The sequence below is a fragment of the Carassius carassius genome, chromosome 9 (genome assembly GCF_963082965.1).
Source record: "Carassius carassius chromosome 9, fCarCar2.1, whole genome shotgun sequence".
In the NCBI taxonomy this organism is placed as follows: domain Eukaryota; kingdom Metazoa; phylum Chordata; class Actinopteri; order Cypriniformes; family Cyprinidae; genus Carassius; species Carassius carassius.
The window spans coordinates 4485645-4512513 of NC_081763.1; the positions used below are offsets into that span (position 1 = coordinate 4485645).

At 38.6% G+C, this 26869-nt stretch overlaps 1 protein-coding gene across 1 annotated transcript in view; it reads right to left on the minus strand.

Moving 5' to 3' along the window:
- Window positions 1-26869, minus strand: part of LOC132148482 (ethanolamine-phosphate cytidylyltransferase-like) — a 49679-nt gene that overhangs the window by 16099 nt on the left and 6711 nt on the right. The window contains exons 2-3 of the mRNA XM_059557175.1: window positions 14095-14183; window positions 12284-12445 (exon numbers count right to left, since the gene is read on the minus strand). Of these exons, the coding sequence (XP_059413158.1) occupies window positions 12284-12445; window positions 14095-14183 (251 nt within the window). The remainder of the gene's footprint in view (window positions 1-12283; window positions 12446-14094; window positions 14184-26869) is intronic.

Here is a 26869-nt window from a genome sequence, read left to right on the forward strand (position 1 = left end):
TGCCTGTCTTTCTCTGAGGAGATTGATGTGGAAAGGCGTCGATGAGCTCGCCAGTTGCACAAGCACCAGTCACACAAGCATATTAATATTAACATAAGCAGCATTAATGAAGAGTGGAGCTCGCTCAGGCAGCTCTCGGGGGCCTGATTGTGCTTTTCTCGCTGTTAAGCGCTCCGCTCTCGCCGGGCACACTCCGAGGAATGTGTCCGTGCATGCAATCTTGCGGTCGCGGTTTCGCCCGTGCTGAGGGGATAGCGGGAATCGCACATGATCTGGCGAACGGGTTTGTGAAGGCTCCTATCTCCACCCGTGTTCACTAGATCTAGAGCTCGTTCTCGAGGCTTGGAAACCAGCGCACCGGTTTCTTCGCCCTCTGAGACAGCTCACTGCTGCTGCTGCATGCTCTCTCGCCGGGCACGCTCCGAGGAGTGTGTCCGTGCATGCGATCTTGCAGTTGCGGTCGCGCTGTTGCTGAGGCACGGCGGCGACCGCGATAGCAGGAATCGCACATGATCTGGTGAACGGTTTGGAGACGGCTCGCCCTATCTCCACCCGTGTTCACTAGATCTAGAGCTCGTTCTCGAGGCTTGGAAACCAGTGGTTTCTTAGCCCTCTGAGACAGCTCGCTGCAGCATCCATCTTTCTCTGAGGAGATTGATGTTGTTTGTGTAACTGAGTAGCATAAAAATATATATATATATATATATATATATATATATATATATATATATATATATATATATATATATATATATAAAACGTGTGTATTACATTGTTTTATTTTTATGTGAGTTTTTTCTACACCAGACCGTGTTGACTAGTCTGGATGCTGACTACATTTAATTCTAAGGAATAAAATGACATATTTATGTGAAGTTAGATGTACAGGGGCTCTAGGGATGTGATTTCTTGTGTGAGAACACGTGTGTAGAACACTTCCTCTAAGGAGGTTGAGGCGATCAGGGGCTGCTGGGCAGAGCCCCACGTGCCGGGGGTGTCACTTTTGTACTCCGCAGACGCTAGAGTCAAAGTGGCGCTCCCAGGCCGAAGGCTTCTAGTGGAAAGCCGTTGTTTTCGCTGGATAGCCTTCATCATAACGTCCTGACGCCTAGACCTAGGATGTTTTGAGGGCCAGCTCCCTCTGTGGAAGAGTGGTGTACACCGCATTACATGGTGCCCGTCTCTCCTCAGTGCCCTCAGGAGATCGTTCTGCCAACCCTGCCGGTGTTCCAGGGAGCAGCGATCTCCGGCGAGCGCTTCTCTCAGTTACCGCCCGGAAACGTAGCGGTGCTGAGAGGCTCGCTACCTCTACGGGGGTCTCTAGAGCAGCTAGTACGGTCGTCCCCTGCTGGTCCACCGCTTCAGGGCACCGAGCTAGTGGCTCTAGGCGCACCAGAGGCCAGTCTCGTGAGACTGGTTCCCTTAGGAGGTCACATGGCGGTGTGGGAGCCCCTGCCAATGTACTTCACGGGGTCCTGCCCCGAGCAGGCTCTGGTCTAGTCTTCCTAGCAGACGATGTGGGTCTGAGGACCGTCGTTTTTAGGAGACTTCAGCTACGAGAGTCCTGATGCTGCGGCTCAGGACCTCAGAGGGCAGGCACCTTTGGGGAAGAGCGGTGTACACCGCATTACACGGTGCCCGTCTCTCCTCAGTGCCCTCAGGAGATCGATCTGCCAACCCTGCCGGTGTTCCAGGGTGCAGCGGTCTCCAGCGAGAGCTTCTCTCAGTTACCGCCCGGAAACGTAGCGGTGCTAAGAGGCTCGCGACCTCCTGGGAGGTTTCCAGAGCAGCTAGTTCGGCCGTCTCCTGCCGGTGCGCCGCTACAGGCCACCGAGCTAATTGCTCTGATGCAACCAGAGATCAGTCTTGAGGGGCTGATTCCCTTAGTAGACTATATTGCAGCGTGAAAACTACTGCCAAATGTGTCTCAGTGGGTCCTGCACACTGTAGTGAGAGGCCACAGAATCCAGTTCTGGTGGGCCCCAAGCAGGCTCTGGTAATGGAACAGAAGTAGACTCTCTCTGAGGACGGAGACCATTGAGGTGGTCCCTCCTTGGGTTGCAGAGTCCGGGTCCTACAGCCGGTACTTCACTATTCTGAGGCAGGATGAGGTGTTGTGTCCTTTTCTAGATCTGTGCTTTTGAACCTCTCAGTCAGGGGACTGAAGTTTAGCACGCCTGCACAGGCCAAGTCCGAGGACTGGTGTGTCACGATCTATCAAAAGATGCACTTATCTCCATTCTTCTTCATCGGAAGTTCCTGAGGTTTGCTTTTGGGGGCAAAAGCCTACCAATACGGATCTTCCACTGGCCTTGCACTCACACCTCACACTTTCACGACTCAACCACATTGACGATTGGTTGATATCAGCTCAATCTGAGCAGATGACGGTTCGGCACCGAGGTGTCGTTCTCGCTCACATGAAAGAGCTGGGGTTAAGACTTAACGCCAAGAAAAGTGTGCTTTCTCCAGTTCACAGAACCACTTATCTGGGCATGGTGTGGGATTCGACCATGGTGCAGGCACGTATGTCACCTGCTCGGATCGAGTCGATCCTCACTGCAGTCGCGAGAGTGAGAGAAGGCCGGTCACTCACTGTCAAGCAGTCACAGAGATTGCTGGGTCTGATGGCAGCTGCGTCCAACGTGAATACTATTGGCCTGCTGTACATGAGACCCCTACAGTGGTGGGTCAAGACCAAGGGGTTCTCCCTGAGGGGAAACCCACTTCGCATGCTAAAGGTCACGCGGCGCGCCTTGGTTCTTGTCCCAGGGCCCAGTGCTGGGAGTTCCTTGTCACCGCATGATGCTAGCGACGGACACATCCCTCACCGGCTGGGGTGCGGTCATGAGTGGGCACCCTGCCTGTGGTCTGTGGAGTGGTCGCCATCTGACATGGCACTTCAATTGCCTGGAGAAGCTGGCCGTGCTTCGTGCACTTCGTTATTTTCTCCCAGACCTAAGAGGTCACCATGTGTTGGTGCGCACCGACAGCAGCAGCGGTGGTCTCTTACATCAACCACAAAGGAGATCAGCACTCACGCCGTTTATACAACTAGCGTACCAGATCCTTGTGTGGGCCCAGGACGAATTCCTCTCGCTCAGAGCAGTTCAGATTCCTGGGCATCTTAATATGGGAGCAGACATCCTGTTGAGGCAGGGGCCGAGGCCCGGGAATGGCGGCTTCACACTTCCTGCAGGCTCTCCGCAGGGTTGACCCACTCCACCCTGAAGGTCTACGTGGCGGCCATGGTGGCCTACCGCGCCCCTCTCTGTGGCCAGTCAGTGGGCAGAAACCCTCTGGTTACATGTTTCCTCCATGGTGCGCTGAGGCTGAGGCCTCCGGCCAGAAGAAGCTTATGCTAAGCGGTGATCAGGATGTTATCCTAAGCCTTGAGTCCTCTAATCTCCCTTCTCCTGGGGGTCAAGACTCACTCCTTCTGAAGTTTGGCCATTGGACGGGTTGTCCCCGAATTCTGTCAGGCTCCTTCTCTTGCTTTAGCTGTGCTCTTCCACACTAGGCAGAGATTTGAAAGTCTGGCGGCGTGGGCATTCTCGTTCCCCAAACGTTCTCGACGCAGCTCGAGTTCCTGAAGAGGAACGTCTAAGGTTACGTATGTAACCCTGGTTCCTCGAAGGAACGAGACGCTGCGTCGCAGTGCCAAACTTCCGGCATCTCTGGCCGGCGCTTGCTTCATCCTTTGAGGCTAATTACCGGCTTCGCCGCTCATGCTTTTATGCTTCCTGGTCTCTGACGTCACCCGCCTATGACGTCTCGGCCTTCCTTTGGACTGATTATACACATTATTCAGAGACGTCACGCTGGACGCGTTCCCCAAACGTTCTCGACGCAGCGTCTCGTTCCTTCGAGGAACCAGGGTTACATACGTAACCTTAGATGGTATTTCCAGCACTTCACTTATAAAATTCCAGTAAAGAAATGTTATGCTATTCTTCAGTGACATACAATCCTAATGCAATGGCTTTCAATGAGTTTCCAGTCTGATCTTTGCACAGACTTGTCAAGTTCTTCCAGACTCATTTCAGACAGGTTTAAATGGTCAAAGTAAATTTATTACAATTATAGTATACAGTTATTGTTGGTGGTATGGTTCTGTTCTGGGCAAAACAGCCCACGCCTTTCCATGCAGCCATGCCAAGAGCAGCAAGTCAATCCCCCCGGGCTACAGAACAGATCCAGTATATGCATACATACATAAAACTCACAATTACATAAGTTGTAGAAAATACAAAATACATGATAGAGATTGTTTTCAAAATAGTGATCTGTATATGAAGAAGAGAGAAAAAGAGACCTTGATTTGTGCACTGGAGCACTGTCACATCATGAACAAAATCAAAGTAGTATGGCTTAAGTACTTAATTTGCTTTAAAAGGTCTATTTAGTATGTATGTGTGTAGTATGCATGTAATTCCAATGTCATATATTTGTAATTTTGGTATTGTAATGTAATGTAATGTACGCTATAAAAAATTATCGTCATTGTCAAGTCAAGTCACCTTTATTTATATAGCGCTTTAAACAAAATACATTGCGTCAAAGCAACTGAACAACATTCATTAGGAAAACAGTGTGTCAATAATGCAAAATGATAGTTAAAGGCAGTTCATCATTGAATTCAGTGATGTCATCTCTGTTCAGTTAATAGTGTCTGTGCATTTATTTGCAATCAAGTCAATGATATCGCTGTAGATGAAGTGACACCAACTAAGCAAGCCAGAAGCGACAGCAACGAACCGAAACTCCATCGGTGACAGAATGGAGAAAAAAACCTTGGGAGAAACCAGGCTCAGTAGGGGGGCCAGTTCTCCTCTGACCAGACGAAACCAGCAGTTCAATTCCAGGCTGCAGCAAAGTCAGATTGTGCAGAAGAATCATCTGTTTCCTGTGGTCTTGTCCTGGTGGTCCTCTGAGACAAGGTCTTTACAGGGGATCTGTATCTGGGGCTCTAGTTGTCCTGGTCTCGGCTGTCTTTCAGTGCAGTAGAGGTCCTTTCTAGGTGCTGATCCACAATCTGGTCTGGATACGTACTGGATCCGGGTGACTGCAGTGACCCTCTGATCTGGATACAGACTGGATCTGGTGGCTAAGGTGACCTCGGAATAAGAAAGAAACAGAGAAATATTAGCATAGATGCCATTCTTCTAATGATGCAGCAAGTACATAGGGTGTTATTGGAAGTGTTTCCGGTTCCGGTTTACCTAATTAATGCAGCCTAAAAATCCTTTAACGGATTTGGATATTAAAAGCATATTAGTATGTTATGTGTAAGCCAGGTTAAAGAGATGGGTCTTTAATCTAGATTTAAACTGCAAGAGTGTGTCTGCCTCCCGAACAATGTTAGGTAGGTTATTCCAGAGTTTAGGCGCCAAATAGGAAAAGGATCTGCCGCCCGCAGTTGATTTTGATATTCTAGGTATTATCAAATTGCCTGAGTTTTGAGAACGTAGCGGACGTAGAGGATTATAATGTAAAAGGAGCTCATTCAAATACTGAGGTGCAAAACCATTCAGGGCTTTATAAGCAGTGTTGGGGAGTAACTAGTTACATGTAACGGCGTTACGTAATTTAATTACAAAATTATTGTAACTGTAATTAGTTACAGTTACTAAGAAAAAATGAGTAATTAAATTACAGTTACTTATGAAATTTTTAACGATTACAAAGTGGATTACATTTGAATGTTTACACGCATCCACATACAGATTTAACTGATTTCTTTCCCAAATTGCACTGACTATTCTGAGACATACCGCCCTAATAATTTCCGGGATGCGGAAATACAGTCTGGTTCGTAGAATCCAGTCATAAAAACGGAATGCCTAACGCGGACGGAATATGCCAAATTTTGGATGACTAAATCAAAAGTAGGTCAGTACACTTGAATCAAAACATGACATCGACTAGTGTCAGTGAATATAAAGCCCCAAAAATGCAATATATGACTTGCACATTCTGCGTGTCTGTGGAAATCAGGCGCGGACTGGACACCGGGAGAACCGGGACAATTCCCGGTGGCCTGGCAGCCGATTTTGCCCCACTATTTAATATCATTATTGTATAATTGCCTGCCGAATGTACTAAAGCGATCATTTGCGAATCCGCCATTTGATAATTAAATCTCTAATAAGTCATGAAGTGTTAGTTATGACTCGCGCGCTCTCCGCGCCTCCGCCAAACGGTTTGGATCAGACTCAGAGTAATCAATGAGAGAGAGAGAGAGAGAGAGAGAGAGAGAGAGAGAGAGAGACTGGAGCAGTGGACAGCTGGAGCAGAGAAGCAGAACTCCTGTTCAGGGTTTCAGGTCAGTTTCATCTGGAAAAATGCTTTTTTGTCTTTGTTTTTTTATTTATTTAATCAAGTAGCAGCACGTTGCTCATCAGTCATCACTCAAAATACTATATAAAGGACATCATTATTATATGTTGTAATGTTACAGAAGTAATTTAGCTGAAAAAAAAATCTGATTTTTTTATAGGTTTAGGGGGAGCTACGACAGACAACAACACACCTTACGAAAATTAACATTTTAATATTTAAATATAAATCCAGAGAAAATGGTTACTATTGTTTAATTGTGATAACCAAAAATGTAAAATTATTTTACAAACGTATTTATTTAAAAATAAATACAAATCCATTTGCAAAAAAAACAAAAAAAAAAACAAGGTTATTTTACTTTTATATAAAAGCATGGTGATTTTTTGTAAGGGAAAAACATGACTCGTGTACAGTATAAGGATTTTTCTATAAAAATATTGTAGTATTGTAGGGTATTGTATTGTAAAGTAGTTTTGTTCAATCTTGAGTATTAAAAGTCATGAGAGAGAAGTGAAGGTGCAGTTAAGGAGAAAACTTTTAATTATTTTGCATGTCCCCAAATTACAGATTTAAACCTTTTTTATGTCAGGTTCATACAAAAAAATAGTTTTGTCCATGAATTTCTTTGTATGAGTTTGAATTTTCCAGTCTGATTTTTTTTCCCAGTCCGCCCCTGCTGTAAATTAATGGCAAAGACATGGTTTCATTTACTACACATAGGCCTGCTGAAGCTCGCAGTGTTTTCAACCTCTGCCATCTTAATATAGGAGTACACAAGCACATAAACAATTTCTAGAACTGCTCTGTGTCACTTCATGTGCATTTTACTTATTTTGAGAACACTATCATCATATACAAAGAAACAGCAGTTTAAAAAAACACCAATGTTTCAGGAGTTTAGTACACAGAATACGTCACATGCTTATTAGATAACTGTATTTAAGTTGATGTATATGCTTTTATTTATTATTCTTTAATTTTCACAAATTTAGAAAAGTAATCAAAAAGTACTCAAAAGTAATTAGTTACATTACTTTAATAAAGTAATTGAAAAAGTTACACTACTATTACATTTTAAACAGGGTAACTTGTAATCTGTAACCTATTACATTTCCAAAGTAACCTTCCCAACACTGTTTATAAGTAATAAGCAATATTACTTTAAAATCTATACGATGTTTGATAGGGAGCCACTGCAGTGTTGACAGGACCGGGCTAATATGGTCATACTTCCTGGTTCTAGTAAGAACTGTTGCTGCTGCATTTTGGACTAGCTGTAGTTTGTTTACTAAGCGTGCAGAACAACCACCCAATAAAGCATTACAATAATCTAACCTTGAGGTCATAAATGCATGGATTAACATTTCTGCATTTGACATTGAGAGCATAGGCCGTAATTTAGAAAGATTGCGATCAAATAGCACACCTAGGTTCCTAACTGATGATGAAGAATTGACAGAGCAACCATCAAGTCTTAGACAGTGTTCTAGGTTATTACAAGCAGAGTTTTTTAGTTCCTATAATTAACACCTCTGTTTTTTCAGAATTTAGCAGCAAGAAATTACTCGTCATCCAGTTTTTTATATCGACAAAATATAATACAAAATTATATTTTCAAATTGGTGTGTTTCACTGGGCCGCAAAGAAATATAGAGCTGAGTATCATCAGCATAACAGTGAAAGCTAACACCATGTTTCCTGATGATATCTCCCAAGGGTAACATATAAAGCGTGAAGAGTAGCAGCCCTAGTACTGAGCCTTAAGGTACTCCATACTGCACTTGTGATCGATATGATACATCTTCATTCACTGCTACGAACTGATGGCGGTCATATAAGTACGATTTAAACCATGCTAATGCACTTCCATTGATGCCAACAAAGTGTTCAAGTCTATGCAAAAGAATGTTGTGGTCAATTGTGTGAAATGCAGCACTAAGATCCAATAAAACTAATAGAGAGATACACCCACGATCAGATGATAAGAGCAGATCATTTGTAACTCTAAGGAGAGCAGTCTCAGTACTATGATACGGTCTAAATCCTGACTGGAAATCCTCACATATACCATTTTTCTCTAAGAAGGATTATAATTGTGAGGATACCACCTTTTCTAGTATCTTGGACAGAAAAGGTAGATTCGAGATTGGTCTATAATTAATTAGTTCTTTGGGGTCAAGTTGTGTTTTTTTTATGAGAGGCTTAATAACAGCCAGTTTGAAGGTTTTGGGGACATATCCTAATGACAATGAGGAATTAATAATAGTCAGAAGAGGATCTATGACTTCTGGAAGCACCTCTTTTAGGAGCTTAGATGGTATAGGGTCTAACATACATGTTGTTGGTTTAGATGATTTAACAAGTTTATACAATTCTTCCTCTCCTATAGTAGAGAATGAGTGGAACTGTTCTTCAGGGGGTCTATAGTGCACTGTCTGATGCGATACTGTAGCTGACGGCTGAATGGTTGCAATTTGATCTCTAATAGTATCGATTTTAGAAGTAAAGTAGTTAATAAAGTCATTACTGCTGTGGTGTTGGGAAATGTCAACACTTGTTGAGGCTTTATTTTTCGTTAATTTAGCCACTGTATTGAATAAATACCTGGGGTTATGTTTGTTTTCTTCTAAAAGAGAAGAAAAGTAATCGGATCTAGCAGTTTTTAATGCATTTCTGTAGGATAGAATCCTGTCCCGCCAAGCAATACGAAATACCTCTAGTTTTGTTTTCCTCCAGCTGCGCTCCATTTTTCGGGCTGCTCTCTTTAGGGAGCGAGTATGCTCATTATACCATGGTGTCAAACTGTTTTCCTTAACCTTCCTTAAGCGTAAAGGAGCAACTGTATTTAAAGTGCTAGAAAAGAGAGAGTCCATAGTTTCTGTTACATCATCAAGTTGTTCTGAGGTTTTGGATATGCTAAGGAATTTTGATACATCAGGAAGATTACTTAAAAAGCAGTCTTTTGTGGTAGAAGTGATGCTTCTTCCATACTTGTAACATTTACAAGTATGGCTAAATTTACAATTTTGGCTATATGAAGTTTGCACAGAACTAAATAATGATCTGAGATATCATCACTTGGCTGAATAATTTCAACACTATCAACATCGATTCCATGTGACAGTATTAAATCTAGAGTATGATTTCGACAATGAGTAGGTCCTGAAACGTGTTGTCTAACCCCAATAGAGTTCAGAATGTCTATAAATGCTGATCCCAATGCATCTTTTTCATTTTCAACATGGTTATTAAAATCACCAACTATTAAAACTTTATCTGCAGCCAGAACTAACTCAGATGTAAAATCACCAAACTCTTTAATAAAGTCTGTATGGTGCCCTGGTAGCCTGGATAACAGTAGCCAGTACAAACATAACAGGGGATTTATCATTAACATTTGTTTCTCTGGATAATGTTATATGAAGCACCATTACTTCAAATGAGTTATACTTGAAGCCTGCCCTCTGAGAAATCCTGAAACCATTGTTATAAATTGAAGAAACACCTCCCCCTTTGCCTTTTAGACGCGGCTCATGTTTATAACAGTAATCTTGGGGGGTGGACTCATTTAAAATAATGTAATCATCAGGTAATCATTGTAATCATTGTAATGGTAAAAGGCTATAAAAATGCTAGTCTAAAAACCTATTCATTATTTAATGGTAAGTTCAACAACTATATACGGTGAAAGACTGTATTGGACATTTTTTTGGAAGTGAAAAGAAATATATAATTTACAGTACGGGTGTAACGGTACATGTATTCGTACCGGACCGTTTCGGTACAGGGCTTTCGGTACGGTGCACGTGAGTACCGAATGATCGAATGCAATATTTTGTGTGCGGGAACATAGGTACATTTTCGTGTTTCCAAACGAACATATTAAGTGGCGGAAGTCTCCGCGTTCAGCGCAAATCCCGCCCTGCAGCTGATTCTAAGGCCGGTGACACACTGGCTGCGTGGCGTGAGCGTGGCATTTCTGCTGCATGTCAGTTGCGTGATGGCTGCTTCGCGTTTTCTGTGTCTTTACACACCTGAATTGTGCCTGACGCAGCGCTGGCATAGAGGTAGGCCGCCGACAGACCAGGATCTTGTCTTCACGACAACAATATCTATACTTCATGTTGAGCATAAATATAAAGCCTACTGATAAAGGACACCGTCAACAGTATTGACGGCAAAATACACTATGTTTGACAGGTGCAATATGCCTGTGTGTCACCGGCCTAAGGTTTTCAAAAGGCATCACGCGAGTGTAAACATCACTACAACTAGGAAAAAAACGACCGTCGGCATTTAAACAGACCTTTGCTCTTAATTCCGATCTGTCCAATGCAATAACGAAATCTGAGCAGGTCTAAAAACTGAAACTGTTGATGCTGCACTTCACACTTTGGAAAAGTTATATATATTTTTAAATATGAGCAGGCCTACAAGCTGGGATTGGTAATGCTGCACTGTAATCATAGTTATTTATTTATATTTTTCATTATATTTTATTATATGATATTGGTTTGAGACTGAGAGTATTTTATTTAGTGGAGAACTTTGCAGCAGTATTTTATTTCTTATTCTTTTTTTATTTTATATATATTTTATGAAAAAATAAAACAAATGTAAACAAATTGTAAAACAAATTGTTAAAAAAAGTTTATAGTAATAAACAACCTGCAGTTTAATGTTTGCATTTCCTTCCCTTACTGTACCGAAAATGAACCGAACCTTGACTGTAAAACCGAGGTACGTACCGAACCGTGATTTTTGCGTACCGTTACACCCCTAATTTACAGTGAAAACCCGAAAATTGACATTCCCAGAATTGCCTGTGTTAAATTTTATGACTGATGTTTTTTGCATTGAAATAACTGTTTCTTCTTAGCTTTTTCATATCATTAGGGATATGAAAGTCCAAGTCACGTTAGTGTTGTGTGTATATATATATATATATATATATATATATACACACACACACAATATATATAGACATATATATATATATATATATATATATATATATATATATATAGACACACATATATATATATATATATATATCTTCACAGCTTGTGGAAAAGCTGCTTGTGATGAGCCACCTTCAGAAGACTAGGGGTACTATCACATTCCAGTCATTCCCACTAGTGGACTAATTATCATGCACACATTACACCCATCAGGAGGAGGAGATTTAGAGCTCCTGCCTTGTCCTGGTCTGTTGATTCCCCATTACTATGAATTGTTGAAATAGCTATGTGCAATATAACAGAAAAAGTTCCACCTTCTTAATAAAATAGCTTTTTAATGTCAGTATGTCACTGCAGCTGCCTTTAGAAGCGCTGGGTTGCCATAGAACCAGTCAGTGACCTTGTGCACATGTGTATTGTCTGGTCCAGCCTGAAATCTAAGTTTTTTAATGCTATTTGAAACAACATTTATTGATTTTGTTGTCAATATGAAATGTTATTTAATTGTGAGAGTGGTATGTTGTTTTTGAGATTTCAGGATTTCCCCATTCAAGAAGTCAGGACTTGGTCTTGTATGAGATAAGGGGAGTTCCTGCGCAGTAAACTGACTAATTTGCAAATACATTACAGTAACCCCCAAGTTAAGTAATCTTTGAGATTTTAACAGTCACTTACAGTACCTGTTTATCTTGTTCTACAAATAAACATCAAGCATTTGGGTTAATTTTCAATTACATTCCTTCGTGTTACCGACAGAAATGACTTTCCCCTGACTGCTTCAAAAATTTAAAGCACACAATTCTGAAGAATTATATTATATAGTGCACAGGTCTTCATCTGTTCTTGGGGATTTACTTTCCTAGTCTATCAATGACAAGGCATTAAACACAAACATTATTAGAATAATGGCTTTTCTATATTGACTTAAATATCAATGTTTTACCACAGGTTAGACATGGTTATTATGTTTAGGCTCTGACCTCCATGAACACAGAAATCGCAGCAATATTTGTCCAGAGTCTCAAGCGTGGTAACATATGGAGCTCCTTCCACGATTTCATCCACCCACTTGATTGCTCGCACCATCTTATATCTCTCAGCTTGAGTAAAGACTGGAGGACCTTTGTGCTTGGAGATCTCCTCTGCAAGAAAAGACAATAGAATCAATCAACTTAATTTACATCTTCTGTTATTTGTTTCACTATTACATTTTTGACCAAACTGTCAAAAAGTGTTTCTGATTTTAACAGCTAGACAGCATGGTTTCCTGGTTCAACATAAAAAAAATAAATAAAATAGACATTTTCAATTAAGCATTTTTAGAAGTAACATGCAGTCTTTAGTCAAAAAATATATCTTCATGTGATTTTCAACTTGACATTATCTCGTATAGGCTGTGAATTCAGTTTGTTTAGCTTAGTTTTTTTTTCTTTCGGTCAAGTATTACTTTTCTGCACAGTTTGTGTTGCGGTTACCTGTCTACCTCCAGAACCCACCAGTTTCAGACTGCTCTCTTGTTGATGACCTTCTGATTTCCTCCTTGGTACTGTCTGCCCCTCATCTGAATTCCTTGTTGGTGCTGTCTGCCCCTCGTATGATCTCTCTCCCTGTCTGACCTTGATTCTCAACTCATATTTGGACTGACCATTCTTCTTGTTTGCTGTCCTGAGCTGGTTTGGAGCCAATAAAGTTAAGTGTAATGGTTTACAAACTTCATAATCTTGGGAAGAAGGAGGCAGGAACTGGCAGACATTCAAATAACAACTTTAATTTCAAAATAAACACAAAACAGTGTGACAGCCCCTCGCGGACGACTGCTGCACCCAAACAAAAGCAAAACACAAAATAAAATCCAGGCCTGGTCCTCTCTCGTCCTTCACTATCGTCGCTCCTCTTTTGTATCCTTCCAATCTCCTCCGTGGGACTTGAGACCGGTGAGTGTTGCAGATGTCGCTCATTTCCAATCACTCCATCGGCCTTGCTCCATTCCCACGGCTCTCGGCCCCGCCCCACTTGTCACATTAAGCATCCTTCTTCTTTTCAATCCTTCATTCCAGAGATTGTAACCCAGATACGTTTTTTAAAGAATGAGTTGTAGACAAGTATTGTCTTAAGTGTTGGTGATTTTAACATTCACATAGAAAATGAAAAAGCTGGATGATCATTATGTAAACCCAACAATAACAATTAGAGTTGTTCCGATTCCGATACTAGTATCGGAAATATCACTGATACCACAACAAATTCTGGCATCGGCGAGTACATGAACCCATATACCGATCTGATACCATTTTCTTAAACAAGACCTAGTTATGACCGCTAGCTTTGCCTAACCACTGCACGGTTCTTCTTTGCTGCTCAGAATGCATTGCAAACACAGGAAGTTGTGCTGTGTTCCCACAAGCAACCCCTGTTTAGAGCAGCAAAGAAGAAATGAAAACGCATTAGCAGTATTGGTGCATTCAAGTCATCTCGTATAGATCGTATTTACGAGTTGAATGCACATGAACGCCCCCACAATATCGTCATTTCAGTTGTCAATTATTGTCTAAAAGTTACACATTTGCATGGATTATTCCTGAGTTTTTCCTGTATGTTTTTGAGTGGATTTATATGAAACACTTTTATTTTGGATTCCCTGCTCTCCTAGATTTTAATCTACCAGAGATCATTACAACTACTCTAATGTATTAAATTTTTCAGTGCTAAGATCAATATAATCAACAAGCAACACTGACTGGTACTGTGTGTTTGTGTGTGTGTGTGTGTGTGTGTGTCTGTGAATCTTCACCGTCAGTATGCACTCCCAGAATTAGATAGTCCCCCATAGCCTTGGCTTGTCGAAGCTGGTTGGAATGACCATAATGGACCATGTCATAGCTAAGAAGGGAGTAAGGTAGATAAAGACAATTGTTAAAATAGGTGAAGAGTCATTTCATTCAAAAGGAAGTGAAAGCAAACATCAAAGCAAGTTTTATCTAATAAAAAAAATCAATGCTATCCTTACCATAAAGTAAAAAAAGGAAAAAAAGTAAGTTTATTTTAAATATACTTAAGTAAAGTTCAAGTATATTTTTAAGTATACTTTATGTAGTAAGTATACAAATATCAGTGTACTAGTAGTATACTTGTTGTTAGTCACCACTAATAAGCTGCTACTAAATATTGTAGAAATTTCATTTTCTGTAAAGTTGCTTTGCTTTGCCTTATTACTTGAATTGAATTCTATTTCAATATTCATTGGGACTAAACTGGTCCACTTTCTAGTATATAAAAGTATACTTTAAAAATACCAGTAGTACATTTTGAGTACACAACTAGTTTACACATCTATGTTTTTAGTTTTTACTGCAACTATACTAAAAGTGAACTTATAGCTATACTGATCGTTTACTAATTAAATACTAGTAGCATTTTTTGTACACTTTGAAGTATAGTCTCAGTAAACTGCTAGTTTAGTAGTTTTGTACAGCATACTCGTAAGATTTCTTTAAGTTAACCTTACATCATACTTTAAGCATAATACTATGTCCCTATTTAGGTATTAATTTGTATATATTTTGTTATATGAATATCTGAACATACAAAATATCAAAAGAACAGGAAGTCTGCTTGTAAACAAAAACATTTATTATAGCTTCATGCATTCTTTTTTTTTTTATAAACACTTGAAGGTGGGTAAGTTTTATAAAAATAAATAAATAAATAAACATTTTGAACAAAAAGCTGAAAAAAGACTATTAATTGGATTCAGAATGATTTACAAAACGTAGATGGAGTCAGTCAACACCCGAAAACTTGACAGTCATTATTACCTATTACCTCTTCATTGGTATTCCATAATGTTTCAGTTTTGTTGCTGTTTTATGTCTGATGATAATGTTAGAATAAATGTGTAAACATCTGTTGGCTGTGTCCGAAAGCCTAGGCAGGCTGCTTTATGAGGCAATGACTTTGCAGGCAGCGTTTTTGCACGAAGGCACCTCCTGAAAGACAGAGGTGAAAGACAAAGTCCTTCAGACAGACTTCGGAGGCAGCATAACGGTTTAATGATCTACAATAAAATAGGAGTTTTGGTGATAACTAAATGAATATTTAATTAGTATAATATTGATTTCTTGCTAGAAGCAAGTGCAAAAAGTTAGTCAAAAATATAAATTTACACACAAACTGACAACTAAACGCAAATTTCTGATCTTTTTTTGTTTTGTTTTTTAGCTCAAGAGTCACAGAATGGAACGCACTGGATTGTGGGATATCAAAGGCAGTTAAGGATACATCTATGCTGCCTTCAAAATTCGATCAAAAGAAGGTAACTCCTGAGACAGGAAGTAAAGCAGAATTTGGACTTGGACGTGCCTTGATGCCTTTCTGCCTTGGAATGCTTGCCTCCAAAAGGAGCTTTCAGATGATTCATTTGTGTTTTTTAAGAAGTGTTATAGCACCCCCTAACTATATAATAAAACACAGTTCCTCGAAGCACAAGTATAGCTCAAATATTTTTAGACTTTTTCTAACTATAAGTTTATTTATTTAAGTATACTTAAATGTAATTTTAAGCATTTTTCTGAGAAGTACATAAAAAGCAAACTGAAATAATACTTCACTATTTTTGGTTTAAAAGATGTATACTAATAGTGGCAAAATTGAATAAACTACTTTTGCGTAAGGGTACAACCTTTCATGATCTATTAAAACTATTTTTGGTATAAATAATATTAAATAATATTTTCAGAAAACTAACCAAAATGTTTTTTTTTTTTTTTTTTTTACTACTTTGCCCTTTTTCTTCACAAATAACATTTTCAGGCATGTTTGTAACTGGCGCGGTTGTATATAATTTTAGTCTTGCATTTGAATAAAAACTTACAATACAAAATGCAAAGTTAAACACTGACTCTTTGTCCTTTACTTTTTGAAAATGAATTCATTATTAATATGACAAAACAAACAAATACATACATACATGTAACATGACAGATACCGTGACACATTTTTACAAACACAAAATATAGATAAAAGATATATTTTTTATATCTCACATACTGCAAGTTTAGCACATAAAAGCAATATGATTGGTGTCACACATTCTAAATATAGCAGAATTATAAAACCAGCTCATAAAAAACAACAGTACTATAGTCATAAACTGTATGCTTTCCTACAGACCAGAAGAGTGACTATCCAGAAATATATCACTTTTTGTATACCAAATATATATATATTTTTTATTCTTCTCAGTGATGATTTTCATTGATGAAATACAGCAATTAAAACATTAGAACACCATAAATATGACAGATTTCCCCCAGTTTCACATGCTACACGTTTCTTGAGATTAATCTATGAATAATTCAAACTTTTTACTTTTAAAATAGTTACCAGCATAGGATCTCACCTGGATAACAAATAAAACCATTCATAAAAGGAGAACCTTCCACTGATTGTTGCGTTCCCAATTTATATTAATGTCATTCTCTCGAATAAATTTTCCATACCATCTGAGTGCCTCTGAATGGGCTTTCAGTGTTTGACTTATTTATACTTTGGTTTGGTATTATTTGTCATCTTCAATATCATTTAGGTCTATGATGTGCATTTAAAGTAAAGTAGAATAAGAGTTTATAGATGAAGCATCTGCTTTTATATATTAATATGATGAACAACAACTAGCCATTGGTTTCCTGACTCTGCTGTATCTTAAGTAGACAGGATCACAGCAACACTAGCCATGAGCATTAAATACAGTGTTGGGAAGGTTACTTTGGAAATGTAATAGGTTACAGATTACAAGTTACCCTATTTAAAATGTAATAGTAGTGTAACTTTTTTAATTACTTTAATAAAGTAATGTAACTAATTACTTTTGAGTACATTTTGATTACTTTTATAAATTTCTAATGAATGTTAATTTGCAACTGTTAATCATCTTCAACCATTTTACACCATGCAGGTTTAACCTTACAGTAGTGCTCAATACTGTCAGACTTTCACCATCCTTCATCACCTGAATTAAGATGATCACATTTGAACACATCCACCACACAATCAGACTTTACTTAGAGATTGATCTGAAGTTCAAAGCAGATTTAAAATCAAAAGAAATAGTTTATAGATACTGTTTTTGAAACCAAATCTTTGCATAACTACAGGCATCTAACTGCATCTAACAATGGTTTGGGGAAAAATAGTTAATAAAAAAATAAAAGCATATACATCAACTCAAATACGGTTATCTAATAAGCATGTGTCCTATTTTGTGTACTAAACTCCTGAAACATTGGTGTCTTTTTGAAACACTGCTGTCTCTTTGTATATGATATGATGATAGTTTCTCAAAATAAGTAAAAAATGCTCATGAAGTGACTGTTCTAGAGATTAATTTCCATGAGGGGCGGACTGGGGAAAACAATAGGCTGGGAAATCTCACACTCATACACCCACAACACATTCTGAAACATGGACAACCCTATTTTTTTTATGGACCTGATATGAAAAAGATTTGAATCCTTAGGTTGGGGACTTGCAACGTAATTAAGAGTTTTCTCCTGAACTGCACCTTCACTTCCATTATCCACCCACCTAGATTTGTATTTGACTTTTACCATGTTTTGTAAGTGCAATTTTGTTTTTTTGGCAAATGAATTACCACTTGTATTTATTTTTACTACAAATTCCATAATTAAACCACAGTTAGTGCCATACCATAGGCTATATTAATTTTCCTAATGGTTTTGTTTTTGTATCCACTAGCTCCCCCTAAACCTATGATAAAATATGATGATTTGTCTGCTAAATTACTACTGTAACATTACAATAGATAATAATGACGTCGTTTATACAGTATTTTGAGTGATTGCGAGCAATGTGCTGATGCTGCTTGACTAAGTAAACAAAGACAAAACTACATTAGCATATTTACAGATGAAACTGACCTGCACCTGAAACCCTGAACAGAAGTGTCGCTTCTCTGCTCCAGCTGTGCGCTTACACATCTCACTCCGGTCTCTCTCTCTCGCATTGATTACTCTGAGTCTGATCCAAACCGTTCGGCGGAGGCGCGGAGAGCGCGCGAGCCCAACCATTGCCAGTCACGACTAACCGATTCATGATTTATTAGAGATTTAATTATCGAATGGCGGATTCGGAAATAATCGCTTTAGTATATTCGGCCTGCAATTATACAATAACAATATTAAAGTAGAAGGCCAAATCGTCTGCCAGGCCACCGGGAATAGTCCCGGTTCTCCCGATGTCCAGTCAGCGCCTGATTTCCACAGACACGCAGAACGTGCAGGATTCATATTCAGTCTTTTTGCGGCTTAATATTCACAGACATCAGTCCATATCGGGTTTTGATTCAAGTGTACTGACCTACTTTTGATTTATTCGTCCAAAATGTGGCATATTGTGTCCGCGTTAGCCTATAGGCTGAATTCCATTTTTATGACTCGATTCTACGAATGTGTTTTCCGCGTCTCGGAGATTATGGGCCATATGTCTTAGTGCAATTTGGGAAAGAAATAAGCTGTATGTGGGTGTGTGTAAATATTCAAATGTAATCCTCTTTGTAATCGTTACAATTTTCATAAGTAACTGTAATTTAATTACTCATTTTTTCTTAGTAACTGTAACTGATTACTGTTACATTTATTTTGTAATTAAATTACGTAACGCCGTTACATGTAACTAGTTACTCCCCAACACTGATTAAATATCAATAACTGAAACTGGCTTGCACTTTGCAGGCATCCAAACTGCCAGTGAGCCAGGACAATGATATCACATGCATAAGCCAGTAGTGTTTGAATGCCCTAGAAATTTCATAGCCTGTCACAAAGTTGAATCCACAACCTTTGTACTGAATAAAAGCTGACCATTCCTCAGGACTTAATGCATTCTTTAGCTGCAAACATTACATCCTCCTTTCCTATACCCTGGTCTGAATCAAAGAGTATAGAAGTAACAAGAGGCGAAACTCAATAGAACGTTCCATAGCAACAAACGCACCCATGCGCAGAGCTGCAGCTCCGCCATCTTGGACTGAACGCAACACAGCTGTCATAGAATTGAATGATACCGGTTCCAATTCAAAAGCGGTTGAGGGAATTAAATAGTAGTTTCTAGTTTTTAATATCTCTATAGCAGACATCCCATGTCTCTAAAATGTGAAACACAACTTGTTCAGATTTTTGCTTTCATTTTCTTGCAGTTATAGAGTAAAATATATATATATATATATATATATATATATATATATATATATATATATATATTATATAGAATATAAATAATTATATTTTTTAATTTGTACATTTTAATAAACTCAAACTTATATAACTTTTTTTCTGTTTCACTTTTCATAATTTATTTCACTTCAACAATAAACTAGCAAATGTCTTCTTTAAAACAAGACCAACCATACAGTAAGTCTATATTCCAAAGCATTCTTGAATTACAATAAAAATCATTTTCTAACATTTAAAAACTGTTTTAATCATTTTAAAAGTTTTAAAATTGCTTGTTTTATTTTTGTTATTATTTTTCTTCATGATTATTTTACTTTCTTTTATGTAAAGCACTTTGAATTACCATTGTGTACGAAATGTGCTATATAAATAAACTTGCCTTGCAGACATAATGTTAATGCTGCAGTGTATACTGTAGTTCTGCCAACGGTAAAGCCGTTGGTTCAGTCCAAAATGGCGGCAGCGCGATAGCAGCGCCATCTAGCGATTGTTGTCAAAACTGCAACGGAGTTTCGCCTCTTGTTACTTCTATACTCTTTGTCTGAATATGTCAGGGAGGGATTACATTACATTTTATTGTGAATTGACTTCTTGACAATCCAGGGTTAGTGATGCATTTACACTTTCACCTAGAACCTTCACGTCATATTCACCTAGATTTTTATTTGGAGTGAAGTGGTTATTATAAACATTTACATTTGGCCAGTAGTTGTCTGGTTACTGCTGACATTCAAATAATACATTTTCAAGAGTAGTTATGGTAAATTTTGTAACAATGATTCATTGTACAGTTAGAAATTTTGCATTTAAGATGACAAGAAAAATGCAAACTGATGTAATTAGTTATGTACTTCTGTATTATTTCATAAACAACGATTTAAAAATAAGGGCCAGATTTACTAACAACTTGCAAAATCCTTCGTTTGGCATTAAATAACTACTGTCAGGGTTTACTAAAGACAAGCACTGAAAAATTAGCAAAAAAACAAACAAAAACATGAACTGTTATTTTTGCAGCTGACTATATTACAAATTTATGAGAGGACAATTTTTAAAACATGCAACACAATTTCCTAAAGTTTGCAGTAGTCAATTGAATATAGTGGTATTTGCAGCATGATTTAATGCCCCAAAAAGCATTGCTGCTAGCAAGTGCTGCAGAGAAGTGTGGTAAAAGAAAAAAGGTTTTCATTTATCTGGAATGCCAGAGTCATTGTGAAAATGACCTGGCTTCATCTGTATTCTTTAATTTTTGCATTGTCATTGGATCAACCACAGAACTTTACACTCCCATTTGTGCTTTTTTGATGTCTTGTACTAATTCATCTATCGAGAACCAACTGTAGAGAACTGTTAACTGTTATACAGTACAACTGAATACTGAGAAACAAGAAACTTTGCAGCGGTAATATTTATAATTAAATTTTTTTTTTGCTCTCTCCTCTGCGCTTCCGTGTTCATAACTTATCACAGTTTGCCTACACCTAGGTTATACGTCAGCATATGACAGTTAGCTGTTTTTATTTTATTTTTTCTCTAGAATCTTTATCTTACTATCACTCTCTGTTTTTGTGATTAAGTGATAAAATATAACTTAATTCACACCATATTTCTGATATTATCGATCAATATTATCAGATTAACTTTGATCGTTCACTTTTATTTTATATCCGTGAGTGCAGTACACCTGCAAAGCATTAGCACTCGTTAGCTTGTCATTAGCATTGTCATTCGAACCTATCGCTGTTTTCTTTTCTCCTCTCCTCTCTCTCGCTCCAGTTTTTCACAAGTTCATCAAACAACCGCAGTAAGAATATTTCATCAAGCACAGTGAGTAATGGCTTCTCCTGCTATTGTTATTTGCACCTCTTGCCACATGTACAGTTTATCTATCTCTGTCGCAGATGAGGGATTCACATGTGATAAATGCAGGGAAATAGTTAGGCTGACAGAGAAGATTTCAGAAGTAGAGACATGCATCCAAACTTTAATTGAGGACAGTAAAAATGTTAGGGCTCTAGATACGGCTTTGGATGCGTCTAGCTCAGGGATTCCTGTACATTGTTCGGTTCCGGAAACAGAGCCCCTGCAGCAGGACAACTGGGTGACGGTGAGGCAGCGTAGTCGTGGGTCAAAACACAGCTCTTCTGTTCCGATCAAAACATTAAACAGGTTCTCCCCACTCAGTGATGCACCCACTGAGAAACCTGATGAAAGTGCTCTAGTTATTGGTGATTCTATTGTACGGAACGTGAATATAGAGACACCAGCCACCATTGTCAAATATTTACCGGGAGCCAGAGCGCCTGACATCTTGGCAAATTTAAAAGTGCTGGCTAATGCTAAACGTAAATACAGTAAGATTGTTATTCATGCCGGCGCTAATGATGTTCGACTTCGCCAGTCAGAGATCACTAAAAATAACATTAAAGAGGTGTGTGAACTTGCAAGCACGATGTTAGACACTGTAATATGCTCTGGTCCCCTCCCTGATTACCGTGGTGATGAGATGCATAGCAGATTGTCATCACTCAATGGCTGGATGTCTAAGTGGTGCCCACAGAATAACATAGGTTTCATAGACAATTGGACGAGCTTTTGGGGCAGACCTGACCTGTTGAAAAGAGATGGTCTTCATCCCTCCTGAGGTGGCACCACTCTTCTCTCTAGAAATATGGCAAATAGTCTTAGAGTTTATACTTGACTAACTGGGGCCCAAGTCATGAAGCAGACAGACTGGTTAAACCGACCGTCTGCTAGCTGCCTCCCGTCACAGAGGTCAGTTAATTCTCAGCACATAGAGACTTTTTCACCTAGATATCACACTATAGAGACTGTGTCTGTTCCCCGAACTAGAAAATACAAAAAACGTCCAAACCAAGTTAAGATTAACAATTTAATTGAGGTTCAACAAATAAAAATCAGATGCAATATGGATAAAGAAATGAATAAAAAAATTACTGTTATAAACATGAGCCGCATCTAAAAGGCAAAGGGGGAGGTGTTGCTTCAATTTATAACAACGTTTTCAGGATTTCTCAGAGGCCAGGCTTCAAGTATAACTCGTTTGAAGTAATGGTGCTTCATATAACATTATCCAGAGAAACAAATGTTAATGATAAATCCCCTGTTATGTTTGTACTGGCTACTGTATACAGGCCACCAGGGCACCATACAGACTTTATTAAAGAGTTTGGTGATTTTACATCCGAGTTAGTTCTGGCTGCAGATAAAGTTTTAATAGTTGGTGATTTTAATATCCATGTTGATAATGAAAAAGATGCATTGTGATCAGCATTTATAGACATTCTGAACTCTTTTGGTGTTAGACAACACGTTTCAGGACCTACTCATTGTCGAAATCATACTCTAGATTTAATACTGTAACATGGAATTGATGTTGATAGTGTTGAAATTATTCAGCCAAGTGATGATATCTCAGATCATTATTTAGTTCTGTGCAAACTTCATATAGCCAAAATTGTAAATTCTACTTCTTGTTACAAGTATGGAAGAACCATCACTTCTCCAACAAAAGACTGCTTTTTAAGTTATCTTCCTGATGTACCCAAATTCCTTAGCATATCCAAAACCTCAGAACAACTTGATGATGTAACAGAAACTATGGACTCTCTCTTTTCTAGCACTTTAAATAAAGTTGCTCCTTTATGCTTAAGGAAGGTTAAGGAAAACAGTTTGACACCATGGTATAATGAGCATACTCGTACCCTAAAGAGAGCAGCCCTAAAAATGGAGCGCAGCTGGAGGAAAACAAAACTAGAGGTATTTCGTATTGCTTGGCGGGAAAGTAACCTATCTTACAGAAAAGCATTAAAAACTGCTAGATCCAATTACTTTTCTTCTCTTTTAGAAGAAAACAAACATAACCCCAGGTATTTATTCAATACAGTGGCTAAATTAACGAAACATAAAGCCTCAACAAGTGTTGACATTTCCCAACACCACAGCAGTAATGACTTTATGAACTACTTTACTTCTAAAATCGATACTATTAGAGATAAAATTGCAACCATTCAGCCGTCAGCTACAGTATCACATCAGACAGTGCACTATAGACCCCCTGAGGAACAGTTCCACTCATTCTCTACCATAGGAGAGGAAGAATTGTATAAACTTGTTAAATCATCTAAACCAACAACATGTATGTTAGACCCTATACCATCTAAGCTCCTAAAAGAGGTGCTTCCAGAAGTCATAGATCCTCTTCTGACTATTATTAATTCCTCATTGTCATTAGGATATATCCCCAAAATCCTCAAACTGACTGTTATTAAGCCTTTTATCAAAAAAACACAACTTGACCCTAAAGAACTAGTTAATTATAGACCAATCTCGAATCTCCCTTTTCTGTCCTAGGTCCCCTTCTATTTTCAATATACATGTTGCCCCTTGGTAATATTATTAGAAAATACAGAATTAGCTTCCACTGTTATGCTGATGATACTCAGCTATATATCTCAATGAGACCAAATGAAACTTCCCAATTATCTAAGCTAACAGAGTGTGTTAAAAATGTAAAAGATTGGATGACAAATAATTTTCTCCAATTAAATTCGGATAAGACAGAGATATTAATTATTGGACCAAAAACACCACACAGAATCTTGTAGATTACAATCTGCAACAAGATGGATGTACTGTTACTTCCTCTACAGTCAGAAATCTGGGTGTTATATTAGACAGCAATTTGTCTTTTGAAAATCATATTTCCAATGTTACAAAAACTGCATTCTTCCATCTTAGAAACATTGCCAAGCTACGAAACATGTTATCTGTTTCTGATGCAGAAAAGCTAGTTCATGCATTCATGACCTCTAGACTGGACTATTGCAATGCACTTCTAGGTGGTTGTCCTGCTTCGTCAATAAACAAGCTACAGGTAGTCCAAAATGCAGCAGCTAGAGTCCTTACGAGGTCAAGAAAATATGATCATATTACCCCAATTTTACAGTCTCTGCACTGGCTACCTATTAAGTTCCGTATCAGTTACAAATTATCATTACTTACCTATAAGGCCCTAAATGTTTTAGCTCCTGCGTACCTAACTAGCCTTCTACCACGCTACAACCCATCACGCACCCTAAGGTCACAAAACGCTGGACTATTGGTAGTTCCTAGGATAGCAAAGTCCACTAAAGGAGGTAGAGCTTTCTCACATTTGGCTCCCAAACTCTGGAATAGCCTTCCTGATAATGTTCAGGGTTCAGACACACTCTCTCTGTTTAAATCTAGATTAAAAACACATCTCTTTCGCGAAGCATATACGAATAATGTATCTTTTAAATTGTGAGTGTAGTTGCATCTGATCAAATGTGCATTTTTATTCATTAGCTTGGGTTAAACTAATTTTACTTTGTTGGATCAGCAGCTATGCTAATGATGTTTCTATTTTGTTTCTATGTTTTGCCACGGGATTTACATCCCGTGATAACTAGGATTTACACAAGCTCCAGTCTGGATCCAGAACACCTGAGAAGAGATGATGCTGACCCTCAGAGGACCCCAGATGATGCTAACCTTGAATCAACAAACAGAACTAACAATTATTGCTACATGTGTGACTGCATCATATAATAACCAATAATTAATGATATTGATAGTTCATCGTCTAGCTGATTACGTCTTGTATTATTATTATTTTTTTTTATTTTTTCTAAAATCCTGTCAAACGTGCACAAATTACTAGCTACTAAATATTGTAGAAACATAATTTTCTGTAAAGTTGCTTTGTAACGATTTGTATTGTAAAAAGCGCTATACAAATAAACTTGAATTGAATTGAATTCTGTCCAAGATACTAGAAAAGGTGGTATCCTCACAATTATATTCCTTCTTAGAGAAAAATGGTATATGTGAGGATTTCCAGTCAGGATTTAGACCGTATCATAGTACTGAGACTGCTCTCCTTAGAGTTACAAATGATCTGCTCTTATCATCTGATCGTGGGTGTATCTATCTATTAGTTTTATTGGATCTTAGTGCTGCGTTTGACACAATTGACCACAACATTCTTTTTCATAGACTTGAACACTTTGTTGGCATCAGTGGAAGTGCATTAGCATGGTTTAAATCGTACTCTTCACTAAAACAGTGACAGAGGTTGGACAGTGTTTTCTCTACTTCCTGTTGGCCTTCTGTAGCAAATTGTAGCTCCGTGTAGCTGTTTTTATTTTATTTTTTTCTCTAGAATCTTTATCTTACTATCACTCTCTGTTTTTTAAAGTGGTAAAATATAACTTAATTCATACCATATTTCTGATATTATCGATCAATCTTATCAGATTAACTTTGATCGTTCACTTTTATTTTATTTCCGTGAGTGCAGTACACCTGCAAAGCGTTAGCACTCGTTAGCTTGTCATTAGCGTCTTCATTCGAACCTATCGCTGTTTTCTTTTCTCCTCTCCCTCGCTCCAGTTTTTCACAAGTTCATCAAACAACCGCAGTAAGAATATTTCATCAAGCACGGTGAGTAATGGCTTCTCCTATCATTGTTTCTTGCACCTCTTGCCACATGTACAGTTTATCTATCTCTGTCGCTGATGAGGGATTCACATGTGATAAATGCAGGGAAATAGTTAGGCTGACAGAGAAGATTTCAGAATTAGAGACACGCATCCAAACTTTAATTGAGGATAGTAAAAATGTTAGGGCTCTAGATACGGCTTTGGATGCGTCTAGCTCAGGGATTCCTGTACATTGTTCGGTTCCGGAAACAGAGCCCCAGCAGCAGGACAACTGGGTGACGGTGAGGCAGCGTAGTCGTGGGTCAAAACACCGCTCTTCTGTTCCGATCAAAACATTAAACAGGTTCTCCCCACTCAGTGATGCACCCACTGAGAAACCTGATGAAAGTGCTCTAGTTATTGGTGATTCTATTGTACGGAACATGAATATAGAGACACCAGCCACCATAGTCAAATGTTTACCGGGAGCCAGAGCGCCTGACATCTTAGCAAATTTAAAAGTGCTGGCTAATGCTAAACGTAAATACAGTAAGATTGTTATTCATGCCGGCGCTAATGATGTTCGACTTCGCCAGTCGGAGATCACTAAAAATAACATTAAAGAGGTGTGTGAACTTGCAAGCACGATGTCAGACACTGTAATATGCTCTGGTCCCCTCCCTGCTTACCGTGGTGATGAGATGCATAGCAGATTGTCATCACTCAATGGCTGGATGTCTAAGTGGTGCCCACAGAATAACATAGGTTTCATAGACAATTGGACGAGCTTTTGGGGCAGACCTGACCTGTTTAAAAGAGATGGTCTTCATCCCTCCTGGGGTGGCGCCAC